Here is a 17,693-nt window from a genome sequence, read left to right on the forward strand (position 1 = left end):
TTAATTGGCGGTCTATATAAATAGGCATCTTAGTCTTTAAATTGAGTCCCAGTAGATATTTTTTCTTCAATTCTTTCTAATATTTTTTATTTTAATATTTTAATATTTTAAATTGTATAATTATATTAGTGCGAATATCAATTTAAAATTACAATTATTGTGAATAATTGATATCATTTTTTTTTAAAAAAAAAAAACCTTGGTATTTTGTATCAAGCCCAAAGGTCACAAACACGTGGACATTTTCGGAAATTTACCACCGTGGTCACGAATGCAAGTCCACTTTGGTGGTGGCGATAATGAATGGTTGGAAGCCCGAGACAAAGCATGCAGACGACCGAGGAGGACTTCGGATGCGCTGCTAATCTCGGACAGAGCGCTTAATGCTCCATGTGAAATCCCCAAACTGCCCCTACGTTACTCGGAGAAGAGAAACCCACACACTTTTGTTTGACATATGCGGAACCCACTTTACTGCAAACTCGTTTTTTTAAATAACTTGCTGCTTGCCACTAATTAGGGTCTGGGCTTTTTTTTTTTTTTTTTTTTATAACTTCAAATACCACTTATGTTATTTTGCAATTTTTTTTATTTTAGTATTTTATGATTTAAAATAAGATAAATTTTAAATATTCTCTTATGATTTTATATTTTCCCACTTTAGTATTCTGTGGTTTAAAGTATATCTAAGTTAGCTCCTGTGGTTTCGCACTTTCTCACTTTAGTACCATGCGGTTTAAAATGTATCAAATTAGCCCTTATGGTTTCGCACTTTCTCACTTTAGTACTCTATAATTTAAGGTGTATCAAGTTAGTACCATGTGGTTTCATTTTTTTTATTATTCATTTTACTAATTTTTTTTTCGTTAAATCAGTGACAAAGTTAAAATTAAAGGGTACTAAAGTGAATATTCGATAAACCTATATAGGATATGTGAAGTTTTTTTATATAAATTAATGAAATATAAACGTAGGAAAAAAAATTAGTGACAAAATTAAAACTAAATGGTACTAAGGTAAATATTCGATAAACCTAGGTAGGGTATCTGAAGTTCTTTTATATAATTTAACAAAATATTAACAGAGGAGTTGACGGAAAAAAAAAATGAAACCACATGGTACTAAATTGATGCACTGTAAACCACAGGTACTAAAGTGAGAAAGTGCAAAACCATAGGGTACTAAATTGATACATTTTAAACTACAAGGTACTAAAGTGAAAAAGTGCGAAAACACATGGGTGGTATTTGAAGTTTTTCTTTTAGAATATATTAATTTAGTATTATGTGATTTTATTTTTTTCTTTTCGTCAATCACTCCGTTAACTTTTCGTTAAATCATGTATAAAAAACTTCAGATACTTTACCTATACTTTATCGAATATTCACTTTATTATCCTTTGGTTTTAACTTTGTCATTAATTTAATAAAAAAAATTAGTAGATAGGATAACAAAAAGAGAAAAATAAAATCATATGTACTAAAGTGATACACTTTAAACCACAATGTACTAAAGTGAGAAAGTGCGAAACCACAGGAGTGGCATTTGAAGTTTTTCCTTTTTTTAATTAGGGCTTTTTTTTTAGCATTTATCCTCTCTCAATTTTTTTTAGGCTAAATTACAGAAAACCTCCCTGTAATAACCCGCTTTTTCACTTTCCCCCCCTGACATTTAAAAACTTACACTTTGCCCTCTTGTAAAATGAAAAATGTGCACTTCACCCCTACCGTTAGGGTTCCGTTAGGGGTTCTGTTAAAAAATATTTTTTATACCAAAAATACCCCTCTGCCTCTTCTCTGATGCTTCGTTCCCTCCGGGTCGCCGCTTCGCCGCCTCGCCGCCTCGCCGTCCTCCACTGCTTCGCCCTCGCCCACATCCCTTTCGTCCTCCTCCGCCGCCTCGCCTTCGCCCTCGTTGTCCCTGCCTACCTCTTCATCAACACCCATCTTAGTATCCTCCCTACTGTCGCCGAAATCGATGGGCGGCGATGGTGTAGGAGGAGAAGGGGAGCAGGTGGAGAAGAAATTGGAGAGGAATCGTGGCCGATTGAGGTGGAAATAGCGGCGGATCGAAGGGGCGGCTGAGAAAGCTTAGGAAGAAGCCAACAATGGCGAGGGGCAAAATGGTCATTTTACACACCGTGACCCCCCTGTGAACATTTTTCATTTTACAAGGGGGTAAAGTGTAGGTTTTTAAATGTCAGGGGAGAAAAGTGAAAAAGCGGGTTATTACAGGGAGGTTTTTTGTAATTTAGCCTTTTTTTTATAAATAGTCCTAACAAATTTATATTTACACATATGATTATTTTTTTAATCATACAAGCACTGTATTTGTATTTTTAAGTTGAACACGGTAAATGAATCACCGTATGGTAATTAAATTATCATGTTCATATTCACTCTTTAGTTCCTTTTTTTTTTTACTTAGGGGTGGAAAAAATACAAAGGAAAACACGATTCATGTTCAACTTAAAAATACCATCGAAATGCTTATGTGGCTAGAAGAACGTTATTTATGCAAATATAAACTTTTTAGGGCAATATATAAATTTTTTTCGAAGGGGCTAAGTGCAACAAAAAATTCTTTTAATTATTATCTTATTTAAAATAAAATTTAAATTTTAAATAAGAGTGAACAAATTAATAGTAGATTTTTTTTGCAATAAAAATTTATTTAGCAATAAAAAAATTAAAATTGCTAGTAAGCTTTCTTGCTTTTAATTTTTTAAGTAACATTACCCATATACCTTAGACTAGATTTACATCTTATAGCTATTTCTCTGAGATGAAAAATTTACAAACGCATATCTATATTATCTATATCTATACTATATATAAAAACATATATTTTAAATTTCGGTCTATAGACATACCTATTTTTAACAATATAAAGATAAGAATAAAATTATAATAATAAGAATAGGAAAGGGAGAATAAACACGTAATGAAACAAATTTTTACTTTCTCTTTTTCTCTAACGAATAATTTTTTTTATTAAATATTTTTATATCATTCAATAATTTTTTCTTTTTTACCGTATATTTAAGATTATCTCAATTTTATCTATTAATATTTAGTTATTTAGTTGTTATATTAACTTTTTATTCATCGCAATAAAAATCAAATTTAAATTTAATTTCAAATATATATATATATCTAACTTTAATATTATTTGATTTAAAATATTTATTTAATCTGAAATTCAAAGTTAAAATTAATTATATAAATTAAAATTAAATTTATGATTTTTAAAAGTAAAATTAAAATTTGAGTTTAAATCGTGAATTAAGTAAAATTTTGGATATTAAACTTGAATTAATAATTAAAAGTTTTTAATTAAAGTGGATCAAGATTAAATTTTGTACTTTGTGCTAAACATGAATTACAATTTTCATACTTTTAGTTTAAAAGATATACTTAAATTTTGAATTTGTTAAAATTTAAAAATATATTCAATGTATATTAGAAAAAATAAAACTATATAATTATAGCCTCCAGCAACTATTTGAGGCTTAGTTTGGTATTGAAATTCATCTAACATTATCAGATAAAATGGAATTGTGATAAAAGTATATAGGAATATACTTCTACGTTCTCCGGTAGGACTGCGGAAAATATATTGTAACCGACTCATCGCGGAATGCAATATAACGTACGGAAACAAATAGGATATTTTTCCAACTGCTTTCTGATCGTACGTAGACAGATATTTTCAAATAAAATATAACGGATGAATTTAAAAATAAAAATAAAATTTTATTATAAATTATTGGATAAATATGGTGCATAAATTTATATTGATTTGAAATAACAATTAAGATAATTATTGATAGAATTATTATTTGGCAATTTGAGTAAACAGAAAAAAAAATTTATACTTATCCAAATTTCTAGCGGTTGATAGATAACTATTATAGAATATTCTTCACACACGGCTAAACCTAGAAGTATCAAAATTTTAATTCACATTTAATTTAAGTTTTGAAACTTAATTTGATTTACTTGAATTAAAATTTGTTAATTTGTTAATTCAAATTTGATATCCAAAATTAAATTTAATTCACAATTTAAACTCAAATTTTATAGAACCATATAATTATTGTCCACAATTACTATTTAAATATGAGTTAGAATATAGCGGTTATTTTCTAATAAATATAACAAATGAATTACTTTTTGAAACTTTAAATTTTTATTGTTGATTGTAAATTTTTGAATAAATATGATTTAAAATTTTATGTTAATTTGGGATAACTATTAAGTGCACGTATACTCAACTATATATATAGTTGTATATATAGTATTTTTTATATATTTTTTAAAAATATTATTTATTATCGGATCGAAATATTTATAAAATAAAAAATAACAACAATAAGAAATCTCTAATTTCACTAATTTAATTATAATATAATTTTGAAGCTCTCATCCAAAAAAAACTTGAGTGGGGATACACCGTTTATTAGGTGTGAATCTTACATTTCTCTTATCGGAGAACTCTCAGGGTGTGTTTGGTTTCCCATTTTTTACTATGGAATTTGAATTAGAATGGATGAATTCGTTTGTCCGTTTTTGGTATTCGGAATTTTTATTCCGATTTCAATTTTTGAGTTAATGAGAATCGTTCCAATTACCTCTTTTCCAATTCTTAGGTCGGATTGGAAATTGAATTCAGTTGGAATGGATTTGTTCAAATTAAATTTAACTTTTTAAGTTTATTTTTAATTAAAACATAAGTTTAAGTTTAAAAGTTATATTTATAAATTTAAATTTTAATTTGAACTTAAATTAAAAATTAAAATTCAATCAAGCATTTCAAATCTAATTTATAAATTTAATTTTAAATTTAATTTAAAACCTAAAGCTTTTTCCAAATTTTATTTAAAGTTTAAATTAAATTTATGGATTAAAATTAAAATTTTATATTTGAATTTGAATAAATTGAAATTTAATTTTATATTTTGAATTATCCACTCAATTTTAAATTTTAAATTTTATTTTTTTTTAAAAATATATTTAAAATTTTGATATTGTTTTAAATTTTGAGGTAAATTTTTGATATTTAATTTTTAATTTGAATTTAAATCTAATTTATTATAAAAATAAAATTAGCATATTAATTTAATTATGTTTATAATATCTATCTGAACGAAACACCGTCAATGAAAATGGTTCATTCTATTTCTGATTCAGATAGCGAACCAAACAAAATAAGGTAACAGATTATTCCGATTCCGTATTCGAACCAAACACACTCTTACTCTATACTTGTCATATTAAATTTTTTTCAATAAAAATGATGAGAAATTATCTGAATCATAGACTATTTTGAATGGGCTATATAAATTTTTAAAATTTTAATTTTACTATCCAATTTTTTAATTTATTTAAGTTGAGTCAGTTAACAACACATCGACTTCAAAATTTAAATTAATTACTAAATTTAATAAATTTACAATTATAAAAATTATATAAAATATGTTAATTAATTATGTAATGATACCTAAAATATTTAAAATTTAAAATTAAAATATTATTGACGGACTTAAATTAAATAAATTAAAAAATTGGTTCATAAAATCAAAATTTCCATAAATTGGGAAGCTAAATTAATTAATTTAAATAATTCCGATTAATTTTTATTATTTTTTAACTAAAATTTTAAAAAATTATGAATCTTTAAAAATGTATTATAGTTATGTTGCATAGATTTATCTTTCTCAAAAAAAAAAAAATGTTGCATAGATATATATATAGCATTTTATAAAAAGCTAAAGAAGTATATCACATATCTCCAAATGACACAGTAGACCAGGTCCATACCTTACGCGCGGTCGTAACTTGTAACGGCATCTGCCGCATTTTACCTGGTTCGGTCCACGAGCGACTCGGTAGACCGGGTTCATCAACAATTGCCAATGAAATAACGGCGGAAAGCCCGAAGACCTCTCTCCACCCAAAAATATAAAAAAAAAATCGAAAACCCAAAAACTAAAAAGAAAAAAAAAATCCCATCGTTAGACTCTCGAAATTGATGCCCTTATTTCCCAAAATACCCCTACTATTTTACAAAAAAGACCCGGCCTTGTATCCCAACAAACCCTACGTCACCACGAGCGCGACCTTTCACAGCGAAAGGACGTTTGTTGGTGACCCTAACGGTCAATGACGGACGTCAGAAATCCAACGGTCAAAATAACCTCCGTCTTTTTTCTGTCAATCACAACCGTTGGATCTCAGCGGTGGTCCAGTGGGCGTGACGAAATGCGAGTAACCGCGAAGGGCAATTCCGTTAGGTGACACCGTTAAGGACAATTTCGTAATACTAAATAAGGGATGGGCCCTGACACGTGGGCTCAGTGACCTGACACACAATTGCGTTAAACAAACCACCCCCCACTTTAAAGAACCCACTTTAAAGCGTCGCACCGTCCCGTCCGCATATTTATTTCTATGCTCCAAGCAATCTCAACCGTTCACATATCCCGTAGTTGATTATTCGACTGCCACGTGGAAGAAATCTCAGAAAGGGTAATTAATATAGAGATCCCTTAGCCTCCGTTTGGTTCGGAGTTAAGAAAAAAATAGCTATTCCAGAAATAGAGTTAAGTTCAGGATTAAAATGAGATTAAAGTTTTTTTTTTGTTTGGTTGGGGGTTAGAGTTAGTCTAGAATAATAAAAAATAGTGTTTGGTTGGAGTAGGTGGGATAAAGAAGATAATAATTGATAAAAAAAGATAATGATTGGTTGGAGTAGGTGTAATAAGAAAGATAGTGAGTTATTGTGAATAGAAAATAATGTTTGGTTGGAGTTTGGTAGGATTAGATGGAATTAGCTAACCCGAAATAATTTATTTGCGGTGGGGCCACCAATTTTTTGAAGTGTTTGGGAGATAAAATGGGGGTTAAAGGATTATTCCACCCCTTAACCCACAACCAAACAAGGGCTTAGTTTTTATATTTTTTTAAAAGAACCGAACTTTTAATACTTGGATATAACTTTTCTCGTTTTAATTTTTTATAAATATCTCATATTTTTTTAAAAAACCTAAAATATACTATGAACATTTTTATTTTAATATTCTCTTTCACAAATTCTTCTGTAGGAATGTCATATACATACATATTATTTTACTAAATTTTTTACTTCTCCTAAATATTCTTAAATTTTATTAACAAAAACGTAGCAGGACTTTTTTAAATAAATTTGTTTATTTAAAATTATACGCGTAAAGATGAAAATTAGGGGTCATTTTGGAATTATCTTAAAGGTCAGGAAGTTATATAGAAATCTCTCCCCCGGAAGTAAAACAGAGGGTGGGGATTCAGTGTCAAAGGAATTTAACAGTGGATACGAGGTGGCGCATAGGAAAGATTATGGAGTCGTGGGGTTAGGGTAAATTAATTCTCCTCCGCTACGGCGTGAGGTGTGACCGTGTGAGAGGACTACTAGAAGAGGAAGTTCGGAGAGGAGTAAAGAGAGAGAGAGAGAGGGGAGGAGAGAGAGAGAGGGGTGAAGCGAAAAGGCGATTCGGAGAGAGTCGGCGCTCTCCACATCCTCTTCGTCTTGTTCCATTTAGGGTAAAATCTTTTGAATCCCCTTTTGCAGTGAACTGCGATGAGATTTTAGGGTTTGTACGTGTTTTATCGTCGTCGACGATGAAATGTGTAGAGGTTTTCTGTTTTCTTTTTTATGTTTTTGCATGCTTTTGCCCGTTACTTAGTTGGTTCTCGAAGAAATCTAGGGTCTGTAGAGGTTTTATGTGTTTTTTGGGTCTCGTGTTCGATTTTGGAGGTTTTTTGTGGTAGATGAGGGTTTTATGGGGGGTTTAAGGTGTGGTTTGAGTTTTTTTGGTGTGATTTTGAAGGGATTTTGAGAGCTAAAGCATAATTTCGTTTAAACCCCCCCTGATTCGTGAAGTTTTCCTTAGAACCTATGAAATGCGGTTTTATTTTTACCCTGGAGCTAAGATTTTTTTTGCTTATTTTTGAGGATTTTTTTTGTCATTTTTGGTGTCTTAGGGAATATTCTGTGGATTTGTCTAAGTACTATGTGGTTATGATCTCTGTTTTACGTGTTGATCGTTTGTGATTCACATGCCTGCGCTTCGCGTCGGTTTCTTCATGATCAGAGATTTGCCTAGTATTTTTTTTTTCTTCGCTAAGTTCATGTGTTTTTTTATTTCCAAGTTTCATTGTTTCGTAAGAACACTATTGTTAGTGACACACTTGTGTTCGTCTTTGTCAGAAATTTTGCGTCCAAGAACCCTAGTGGATCCGTTAGTTTTGAATTTTTTTGGGTATATATTGGTGCATTGTTTGAGCTTTTTTGTTTTCTTTATTTTGGGACTTACAGTGGATGCTATTTTTCACTTGGGTAACTAATATTAATGTTTTTACACTGTGATTTAGAGCTGGAGTGGCTATTGTTTCACCAATGCTCATATGAAGAAGCTGATTCATATTAGAGTTATGTAGCATTTCATTATTTAAGTAGTTGAAGCTTCATCACTGTATTTCATTGTGCTGCAGTAGAGTTTATTTTATTTTATTTTATTTTATTTTTTTTTCTAGCAGCTTTGGTCTAGGTTTAGTGGCAGTAACTGGTTGATTGGACTATGTAATTGTGCTGCTTGTACTATGCTCTCTTTTGTTTGTTTAATGAATCTTCTCTTTTCTACATGCTTTTGTCCCTTAGTTGCTTTTTGGATGGAATCTAGGGTTTATACTTGTTTGTGTGCTTCCTTTTGTCTCGTGTTCCTCTTGTACCTTTTATTGATGTTCTAGGGCCTTGGGGTTGAAGTAGTAGTGGCAGGATTTTATATTCGGTGAAGGATGATCTCATTGATAAGGCATAATCTTCATGAATTTTCCTGAAAGTTTCTGAAAAGTGATTTCTGAAAACCCTGGAGTTAAATTTTTGATCCTTTTGGAAATTTTTTGGTTTGGAACATATTTTGTGGATATGTACAGTTGTCTGAGTACTTGGTCTCTGCTGCAAATTTGGTATGTTGTTTCTCTCATGTTTGTGTGCTTACTAGCTCTTGTTGTGAGTACCAGAATCTTTAATGTTTTTCTTCATTATGATTAGTTAGTGTTTTCTGTGCATGTAGTTTGTATCGTCGTGCTAGACTGTAATATATTTTTGTTTGCTATGAGTTTCAATATCACTAAATTTATGCTTGCTGTTTTATGCTCATTGCGTGTAATAAGTGGTAGAGCTCATGCATCTTCGCGTTTACATTTTCTAGAATTTCCTTTAAATACTTTGGTTTTCAGAATCCTACGACAGCATGCTCTGATTTTGGCTCTTCACTTATTGTGTTGTACAAGCTTTGTTCGTTTAGCATTTTTTTGGGGGAATTTTCTGTAGAAAAATATAGGTTTGCTTACAGTTTATTGATTGCAAGGGTTGGGTAGGTTTTTTTTTGGCTGTTTACATGTCTTTTATCTGTCTACTAAGTTCGCTTTCTTTGAATTAGCCTGTTCGAGTGTCAGCAGATTAAACTTTACATTGTAAGGATCTTTTGTTAACGTTTAACTGTATTAAACTGATACAATGTTTCATGTTGTGGGTAATGATATTGCAGTAGTTATTTTGGAGATGGAGCCCCACAATGGAGTAGATGGAGAGGATCTCCCCCCTCCTCCTCCAATACCTCCGAATGTTGTACCAACAAAAGCTGATTCGGACAGAAGTTCTCCGCCGAAAAAGGCAGCAAAGCCTAAACGGGTGCAAGCACAGAGGCCAGGTGTTGCCCGTCGAGGACAGCAAATACCTCTGTATGCTAATCATTTTAAAGTTTCCGTCCGGAGCACTGATGACTACTTTTATCACTACAGTGTATGCATAATTCTCTGCTATCATACTTTCATATTCTTCGGTTATCCTTCTGTTGCCAAAATCGTGAGTAATCTGGTTGAACCTGTGGTAAAAACAGGTTTCCTTGAAGTATGAAGATGACCGCCCAGTTGATGGAAAGGGAGTAGGGAGAAGAGTAATTGACAAACTACGCCAGACTTATGACTCTGAACTGGGGAATAAGGACTTTGCCTATGATGGTGAGAAAAGCCTTTTCACACTAGGCTCTCTGCCTCATGTGAACAATGAATTTACTGTTGTTTTGGAGGACATTTCCTCTGGCAGGTAGTTTGGATTCCTGCTAATATATTCTTGGTTTTCTCTAGCTGTCTGCATGGTATAGTTTTTTCTGTAATTTTGTTTTAATATAATTCCTCAATGTAGAACTGCTGGAAATGGAAGTCCTGGTGGAAATGACAGCCCGGGAGAAAGTGACAGGAAGCGTGTTCGCCGGCCTTATCAGACAAAGGCCTTTAAAGTTGAGCTTAGTTTTGCAGCTAAAATTCCTATGCAATCCTTAGCTCAAGCCTTGAAGGGCTATGACTCGGAGAACTCCCAAGAAGCGTTACGGGTGCTTGATATTATCTTACGACAACATTCGGCAAAACAGTATGTTGTGGAATGATGCGTCTTAATTTTTTTTAACTTAGTTGTCTAGCTGTGTTTTTTAACTTAGTTGTCTAACCATGTTCTGATTTTGTGTTTGCCTGCAGGGGATGTCTACTTGTCCGCCAGTCCTTTTTCCATAACAACCCATCAAATTTTGTTGACTTGGGCGGGGGTGTCATGGGATGCCGAGGGTTTCACTCCAGCTTCCGTACCACACAAAGCGGCCTTTCACTAAATATTGGTATCGTCGCAATCTTCTTGTTAATGTTTAATAGTTTCCTGTTGTTATTGCTTGCTACGTCTAGTGACTCGCAGTTTGTTGGCCATGTATTTCTAATGCTGATCTTGTGGTCTTTTTTCTCTGTGCAGATGTCTCAACTACTATGATTGTTAAACCAGGTCCAGTTATTGACTTTCTTCTGCAGAACCAAAATGTTAACACTCCATATCAAATTGACTGGGCTAAAGTAAGTACAACTTTTGTAACGTAATTTGGAAGGACGGTAGTATATTTTGTTTAAATTTAGTAATTATCACACTAGTAGATGTTGTTAATTTATTTATTTTAATGTCCAGAAAGGACCTCACATGGTTCTATTTGGTGGTGGTACAGGCTAAGCGCATGCTGAAAAATCTGAGGATAAAGACAAGTCCACAAAATACTGAATACAAGATTGTTGGCTTGAGTGAACTGCCGTGCAATGAGCAAACGTAATTATTTCTTTGAATTTATATGATGTGTACTTAACCTTTATCTTACCATGAATGTTTAAAATTTACTCACCAAGAGAATTCAGGAGAAATCGAAGTCAACATTACTCATGGTTCTTTTGTATCTTTGATGCCTTATTTATCGATTTCATGGAGTAGATTGAATTTGTATGTTGTTAGCTAATGTCTGTCTGTCATTATTGTTTCATCAGGTTTGTATTAAAGCAGAGAAATGGTAGGGATGGAAATGGTGAAGATTTCCATACTTCAGAAATAACAGTCTATGAGTATTTTGTTAAACATCGGAATATTGAGTTAAGGTATTCGGCTGATCTGCCATGCATTAATGTTGGAAAACCAAAGCGCCCCACGTACATTCCCATGGAGGTCTGTTTGTTTTTTAATTTATTTGTGGAAGTATTTTTAGTTTTCGATGCTTATAAATTTGTTGATGCTTCTTTCACTTCCCAGTTATGCAATTTAGTATCACTGCAAAGATACACAAAGGCTTTATCTAACCTTCAACGTGCCTCACTGGTGGAGAAATCGAGGCAGAAGCCTCAAGAGAGAATGAGGGTTTTAAATGATGTGAGTCTCTCTTCTTCTCTCTATTCGTGTGCGCGCATGCGTGTGCGTATGTCTGTTTGTGTGTCTGTGTGTCCTCGCTTGTCCTTAGTTGTCTCCGTTTTTTTGCCCTCTATGTAGGCCTTAAAGCACAGCAATTATGATTCTGAGCCAATGCTGCGGGCTTGCGGTATTTCCATTGCTACAAGTTTTACACAAGTGGAAGGCCGTGTTTTACCAGCCCCAAAGGTTAGCATCAACATTAAAAACTATCAGTTATGATTACTATATTCCTTGTTAATGCTAACAAACTTTCTTGACCAATAGCTGAAAGTTGGTAACGGTGAAGATTTTCTTCCACGAAATGGGAGATGGAACTTCAACAACAAGGTCATTTTTTGTTGTTCTATTGCTTCATCCCATAACTTTTTGATTATGATAAAAAAAGAAAATTCGCTGTTTTCCTTTTTGCAGAAACTGGTTCAGCCCTCAAATGTTGATCGCTGGGCTGTGGTCAATTTCTCGGCTCGTTGTGATATCAGGTCTCTTGTCCGAGATCTGATCAAATGTGGAGATATGAAAGGAATTGTAGGTTATCCTTGTTATCTTGTTACTCTTTGTGTCCTTTTAATCTGTATTTATTCATTGCTATTTTTTTGCTACTCTTTAGTCCATTGAGCAACCATTCGATGTATTTGAAGAGAGTCCTCAGTTGAGGCGAGCTCCTCCCACTGCTAGGGTGGAAGACATGTTTCAACAAATTAAGACAAAGCTTCCAGGAGCACCACGTTTCCTTCTCTGCCTTTTGCCTGAGCGGAAGAACTGTGATGTTTATGGTCTGTTCTGTGAAATTGCACTTTCACCACTCTTATGATCCTTTTCTTAGTTTCTGGCCATGTTCAATGATAGGACCTTGGAAGAGAAAATGCCTCGCTGAATTTGGAATTGTCACACAATGCATTGCTCCAACTAGAGTCAATGATCAGTACCTTACAAATGTGCTCCTAAAGATTAATGCCAAGGTCCATTTTTTATATGCTTTTTGTCAAATTATAATTTCCTTTTGTTTTAAATCTTAAATTGCTTTCTTATGGCTATGAACAGCTGGGTGGAATCAACTCGTTGTTGCATGTTGAGCATACTCCTGCTATTCCTCTGGTGTCTAAGATGCCCACAATTATCTTGGGGATGGATGTTTCCCATGGACAGCCAGGGCAATCTGATGTGCCATCAATTGCTGCTGTAAATATAAATTCCATCTTTGTTGGGTGCTTGGGTTTTTTTTCTTTTTCTTTTTGAAAAAAATATAGCTGACCTTGTCCCTGTGTTTGTTTGGTGGAAATTGTTAGGTTGTTAGTTCTAGACAGTGGCCTCTCATTTCAAAGTATAGGGCATCTGTCCGAACCCAGTCGCCAAAGGTGGAAATGATAGACTCCTTATTTAGACCTACTGAAAATGATGATCAAGGAATAATGAGGTCAAACTTTTCTGCATTTTTTGGATTCTTTGCTTTACTGTATATATGACAAGAATTTGCTGTATATATGACAAGAATTTGCTTTTAGTCTGATAGTTGAATTCTTTTATGAGGGTTATTCCTCTGTCGATTCCCCTTTATGGCTTGTTATTTCATATATCTTCTGCTCCACTCATCAGTGTCAGATGGTTATCTTTACTAATTTCGAATTCACACTTCAGGGAACTGCTGGTTGATTTCTACACCAGCTCAGGAAAAAGAAAGCCTGATCAAATTATTATTTTCAGGTATTTTTCCGGCTGTTTCTGTCAGTCGACGTTTCTTCTCACGGTTTAGAAAATTGTGTCTATTTTGTACATAATACTAAAAATTTCAATAAAGTATACTTGACAATTATGGTAGCACAGGAAGTTCACTTTTCTTTGTATTCTTTATGTAGTAATGTTAATGAACATTGCTGCGTGCAGTCGTGGTAACATATTTGGGCTTGCAATGACATTGTTGCGGGTTCAACCTGTTGAGAGCAAGTACTTCATGAGATACTCAAAATTATGCTCTGATGGGACCATTTTATTCCCTCTGATGCTTTATGCTGTACTTCATTCTTGACCTGTATGGCTGTAACTTTCTAACGTAATTTGCTAATTTGCTGGCCTGGCAAGCTTTGATAAATGAATTTCAAGGAAGGCTGTCTTCATTCTTTTTATTCTGTTGTTTTGTATATTCGCATCTTGTGTTTGTTCAGACTTTGATGCGGCTCTGTATTTCCCTTTTCACTAAGAATTCGCCTTTCACCTGTCTATTCCTTGATGTAGGGATGGAGTAAGTGAGTCTCAATTCAATCAGGTTCTAAACATTGAGCTGGATCAAATCATCGAGGTATTTATTTTTCTTCATTTCTTTTCAAGAATGTCCTTTCGAACTCTAATAGAGGTAAACTAGTTTATATATAAATTCTTTATTATTGTTGCAGGCATGCAAGTTTCTGGATGAACAGTGGTCACCGAAATTCACATTGATTGTGGCACAGAAAAACCACCATACTAAATTTTTCCAACATGGATCCCCTGATAATGTCCCTCCTGGTAAGCCTCTCAAATTTCGAAGATACAAAATAAGCCTAAATTTCCTTTCCTCTAGGAAAATGTGCTAGTTCGATCTGTCTGAGGTACTTGATGTTTATTTTGTCATGTGCAGGCACTGTTGTTGACAGTAAAGTCTGTCATCCACGCAATTATGACTTCTACATGTGTTCGCATGCAGGGATGATAGTAAGTGCCTGGCATAGAATTTACTTTTACCTGTGGGTATTTTAGTATTCAATACATTAAATGCTTTTTAACTCCACTAGAAATTTATCATGCGGTAATGGTTTTCTTACTCTGCCTTATTGGTACTTATTTTTGCTTATTGGTGTTCTACTTGTATAGTTTAGATTTCCCTGCGATTTTCTACTCGATATACTTTTCTTATACATCTGGTGATATAGGGTACTACTAGGCCCACACACTACCATGTGCTTCTTGATGAGATAGGATTCTCTCCCGATGATCTTCAAGAGCTAGTTCACTCGCTCTCTTATGTGTAAGTAAATGAAAGTTGTGGGCATGTCTATTTGATCAGCTATGATCTGAAACCACCCATTTTACTAATAATAATTTATCTAACTTTCAGCTACCAAAGGAGCACCACTGCTATCTCTGTTGGTAAGCTTATTTGTTCTCACCGTCTGGTTAAAGCTAATTTGACTTTGTTCTATGTAGTCTGAAGTCTTTAGCAGTGCTTCTTGTGTCAACACAACTTGATTAATATTTGTTGGTTTGCTGCGGTGATGGGGCTAAGATGAGCTATTTGCTCGAAAAGCAGGAGCTCAAAGTTGAAGCTTCACCTTTTGCTTCGCAGAGCTTCACCTTTTGCTTTGCAGAGAAGTGTACCAGGGATTGCGATGAAACGGCTGTTAATGCTGCAGGACCAAACAGGCCATTGTTTTGATCCTATATATGGATGGATCCAGCTCACTTGCGCTAGTTGCTTTCATTACTTTGTTAGTTGGAAGTAATTGAATTCATGGAGGGTAGTTAAAACCTGTTAGAAAAAGCTTTTGAACAGGAGGCGCATTTTTGTCAGCGGGTATATGTTGGAGACGTTTAGCAGTTGAGGAGCATATATGAAAATACAGATTCTGTAGTGAAATATATATATATATATATATATATATATATATATATATATATATAGTCCGGCTGGGATACTATCGATAGCACCAAGACTTTGGTATCGAGTTTTCCACCATTAGATTTAACCCTTTGATTATTTTTACCCGTTAGATTGTACTATTCAACCAACCACTCACTCAACCTTAGGGGGCCCACATCATATCATCTTAACCGCATATTTCTCAATCCAAGGGCTAAAAAACTAATAGCACCAATAGCTTGGTGCTATTAATAGTATTCCAGCTTAGTTCTATATATATATATAGAATTGAGCTCCTATACTTTTAAAAGTACCAAGTTATTGGTGCTTGTAGATTTTTATCCATTGGATTAAGAGATATGCGGTTAGGATGATGAGGGCCCCCTAGGGTTGAGTGGGTGGTTGGTTGAATAGCATAATCTAATGGTTGAAAATAATCCGAGGAGTAGATCTAACGGTAAAAAACTTACAAGCACCAACCAAGTGCTTGGTGCTTTTACAAGCACCATAGCTGGACTCTCTCTCTCTCTCTCTATATATATATAGAGAGAGAGAGAGAGAGAGAGAGAGAGAGAGAGAGAGAGTTGAGCTAGAATACTATCGATAGCAAACGGATTCCATTGCCACCCATTTGTTTTCGATGATGGAGCCTCCAAATTGACAATCGGCATCGTTGAACATAATCTATATCACTTGAAAGTGTTTAGAAATCAAATTTCATACATTTCTGATATTATTCTCTTAACTATTGAGTGGACACAAAAATGAACGGCTGAAAACGAATGTCTTTAAAAAATGATGATAGGAGTCTTGTAATCAAGATCAAGAGTATTGATCTTGTTTTATATAGTTTAAAAAATTTTCTAACAAAAAATCAATTGATTTGGATATCTTTATGCCGTTAAACGAGAAAACGCCTCATATTGACCAGTAAAATTACAAATTTTGAAACTCTTTGATCATTAGGCAAATGATGTCGAAAAGATTTGAAATTTAATTTCTAAACACTTCAACTGGTAGAGATCATGTTCAACGGCACCGATTGTCGATTTGGAAGCTCTATCATCGAAAGCAAATGGGTGGCAAGTGGCAATGGAGCCCGTTTGCTATCGATAGTATTCTAGCTCAACTCTATATAGAATCCAGCTGCTATCCTTTTAGGAGGATAGAGACCTTCGTCCTATCAAATCGTTTTTGATGATGGAGATCCCAAATCGATGATCGAAACCGTTGAAGTTGATCTAGAGCATTTAAATTATCTAGAAACTAAATTTTATAAAATTTAAAATTTATATATATAGTGATCAAAGGTTTGCAAAATTGACAGTTTTTGATTGGCCTATATCAGCTGTTTGCTTGTTTAACTATGTAGAGTAATCCAAACTGGTTGAATTTTTAGGTAGAAAATTTTTTATATTATTTAGATAATGTTTAATAACTCTGATCGTAAATTGAGAAAGTCTAATCTCTATTTTCAGAAGGTCGTCATTTGTTTTTGACCGTTCATTTTTTGACTCTTCGATGGACTTTGAGGATATAATACATGTAAATTGATCTTACAATGTCCTCAGTTTCTGAAATGTTTAAATTCTCAGTTGCGCCAATCTGCTATGCACATCTGGCTGCCACGCAAGTTGGTCAGTTTATGAAGTTTGACGACTCGTCTGAGACTTCCTCGAGCCATGGAGGGCATACCTCGGCCGGGAGCATTCCTGTCCCGGAACTGCCGCGGCTTCACGAGAAAGTGAGCAATTCCATGTTCTTCTGCTGAGATTGGCTTTGGTTTGCTTAATATTGTATGCGGAGCCAATTTAGTTTTTTGGGGTTAACGGGGTGTTTGACCACCCAGCTAACTTTATTGTATATATGACTGCCGGTGTGATACTCCTGCTTAGGATGGTCTCTAGACTCAGATCCTGGGATTGTTTTGTTTTGAACTAGCTGTTCTGTTTTGTGAAGCCTGACCTGGTTGATTGACAATTTCTTAGTATCTCTCTTAACATGACTATATGTTGCTTTTGTTGGGAAATTTGTGCAGTTGTTCTATATTGCTTCAGTTGTAGGGTGAATAACACCATATGTTACTGAACTTATCATGACATCTACAGTAGATGATACAGCGGCTGAGTTCTCTGTTTGGAAACGGTATGGTTGGCTGCAAATTAAAATTTCTAAATTAAACTGGGCTCGAAATAAGTGGCAGATGTTGTGGTTTACCTTTAGTTGCGGAATATTGTTGCCATTCGCCGATGTTTACTGTGCTTGTTCTTGTTGG

At 33.8% G+C, this 17,693-nt stretch overlaps 1 protein-coding gene across 1 annotated transcript; it reads left to right on the forward strand.

The window, feature by feature from the left end:
* On the forward strand, positions 7,421–17,464 carry LOC109728016 (protein argonaute 4B-like). Its single transcript, XM_020258274.1, has 23 exons — positions 7,421–7,580; positions 9,590–9,843; positions 9,941–10,146; positions 10,246–10,470; positions 10,575–10,711; positions 10,840–10,937; positions 11,084–11,181; positions 11,394–11,568; positions 11,653–11,769; positions 11,887–11,994; positions 12,073–12,135; positions 12,220–12,333; positions 12,416–12,581; positions 12,655–12,767; positions 12,850–12,987; positions 13,095–13,222; positions 13,444–13,509; positions 14,038–14,101; positions 14,196–14,307; positions 14,420–14,493; positions 14,712–14,806; positions 14,897–14,928; positions 17,014–17,464. Exons 2-23 carry the CDS (start codon positions 9,604–9,606, stop codon positions 17,187–17,189), a joined length of 2,745 nt encoding a protein of 914 aa, XP_020113863.1. The 5' UTR covers positions 7,421–7,580; positions 9,590–9,603; the 3' UTR covers positions 17,190–17,464.

Source organism: Ananas comosus, linkage group 23 (assembly GCF_001540865.1).
Source record: "Ananas comosus cultivar F153 linkage group 23, ASM154086v1, whole genome shotgun sequence".
NCBI lineage: Eukaryota > Viridiplantae > Streptophyta > Magnoliopsida > Poales > Bromeliaceae > Ananas > Ananas comosus.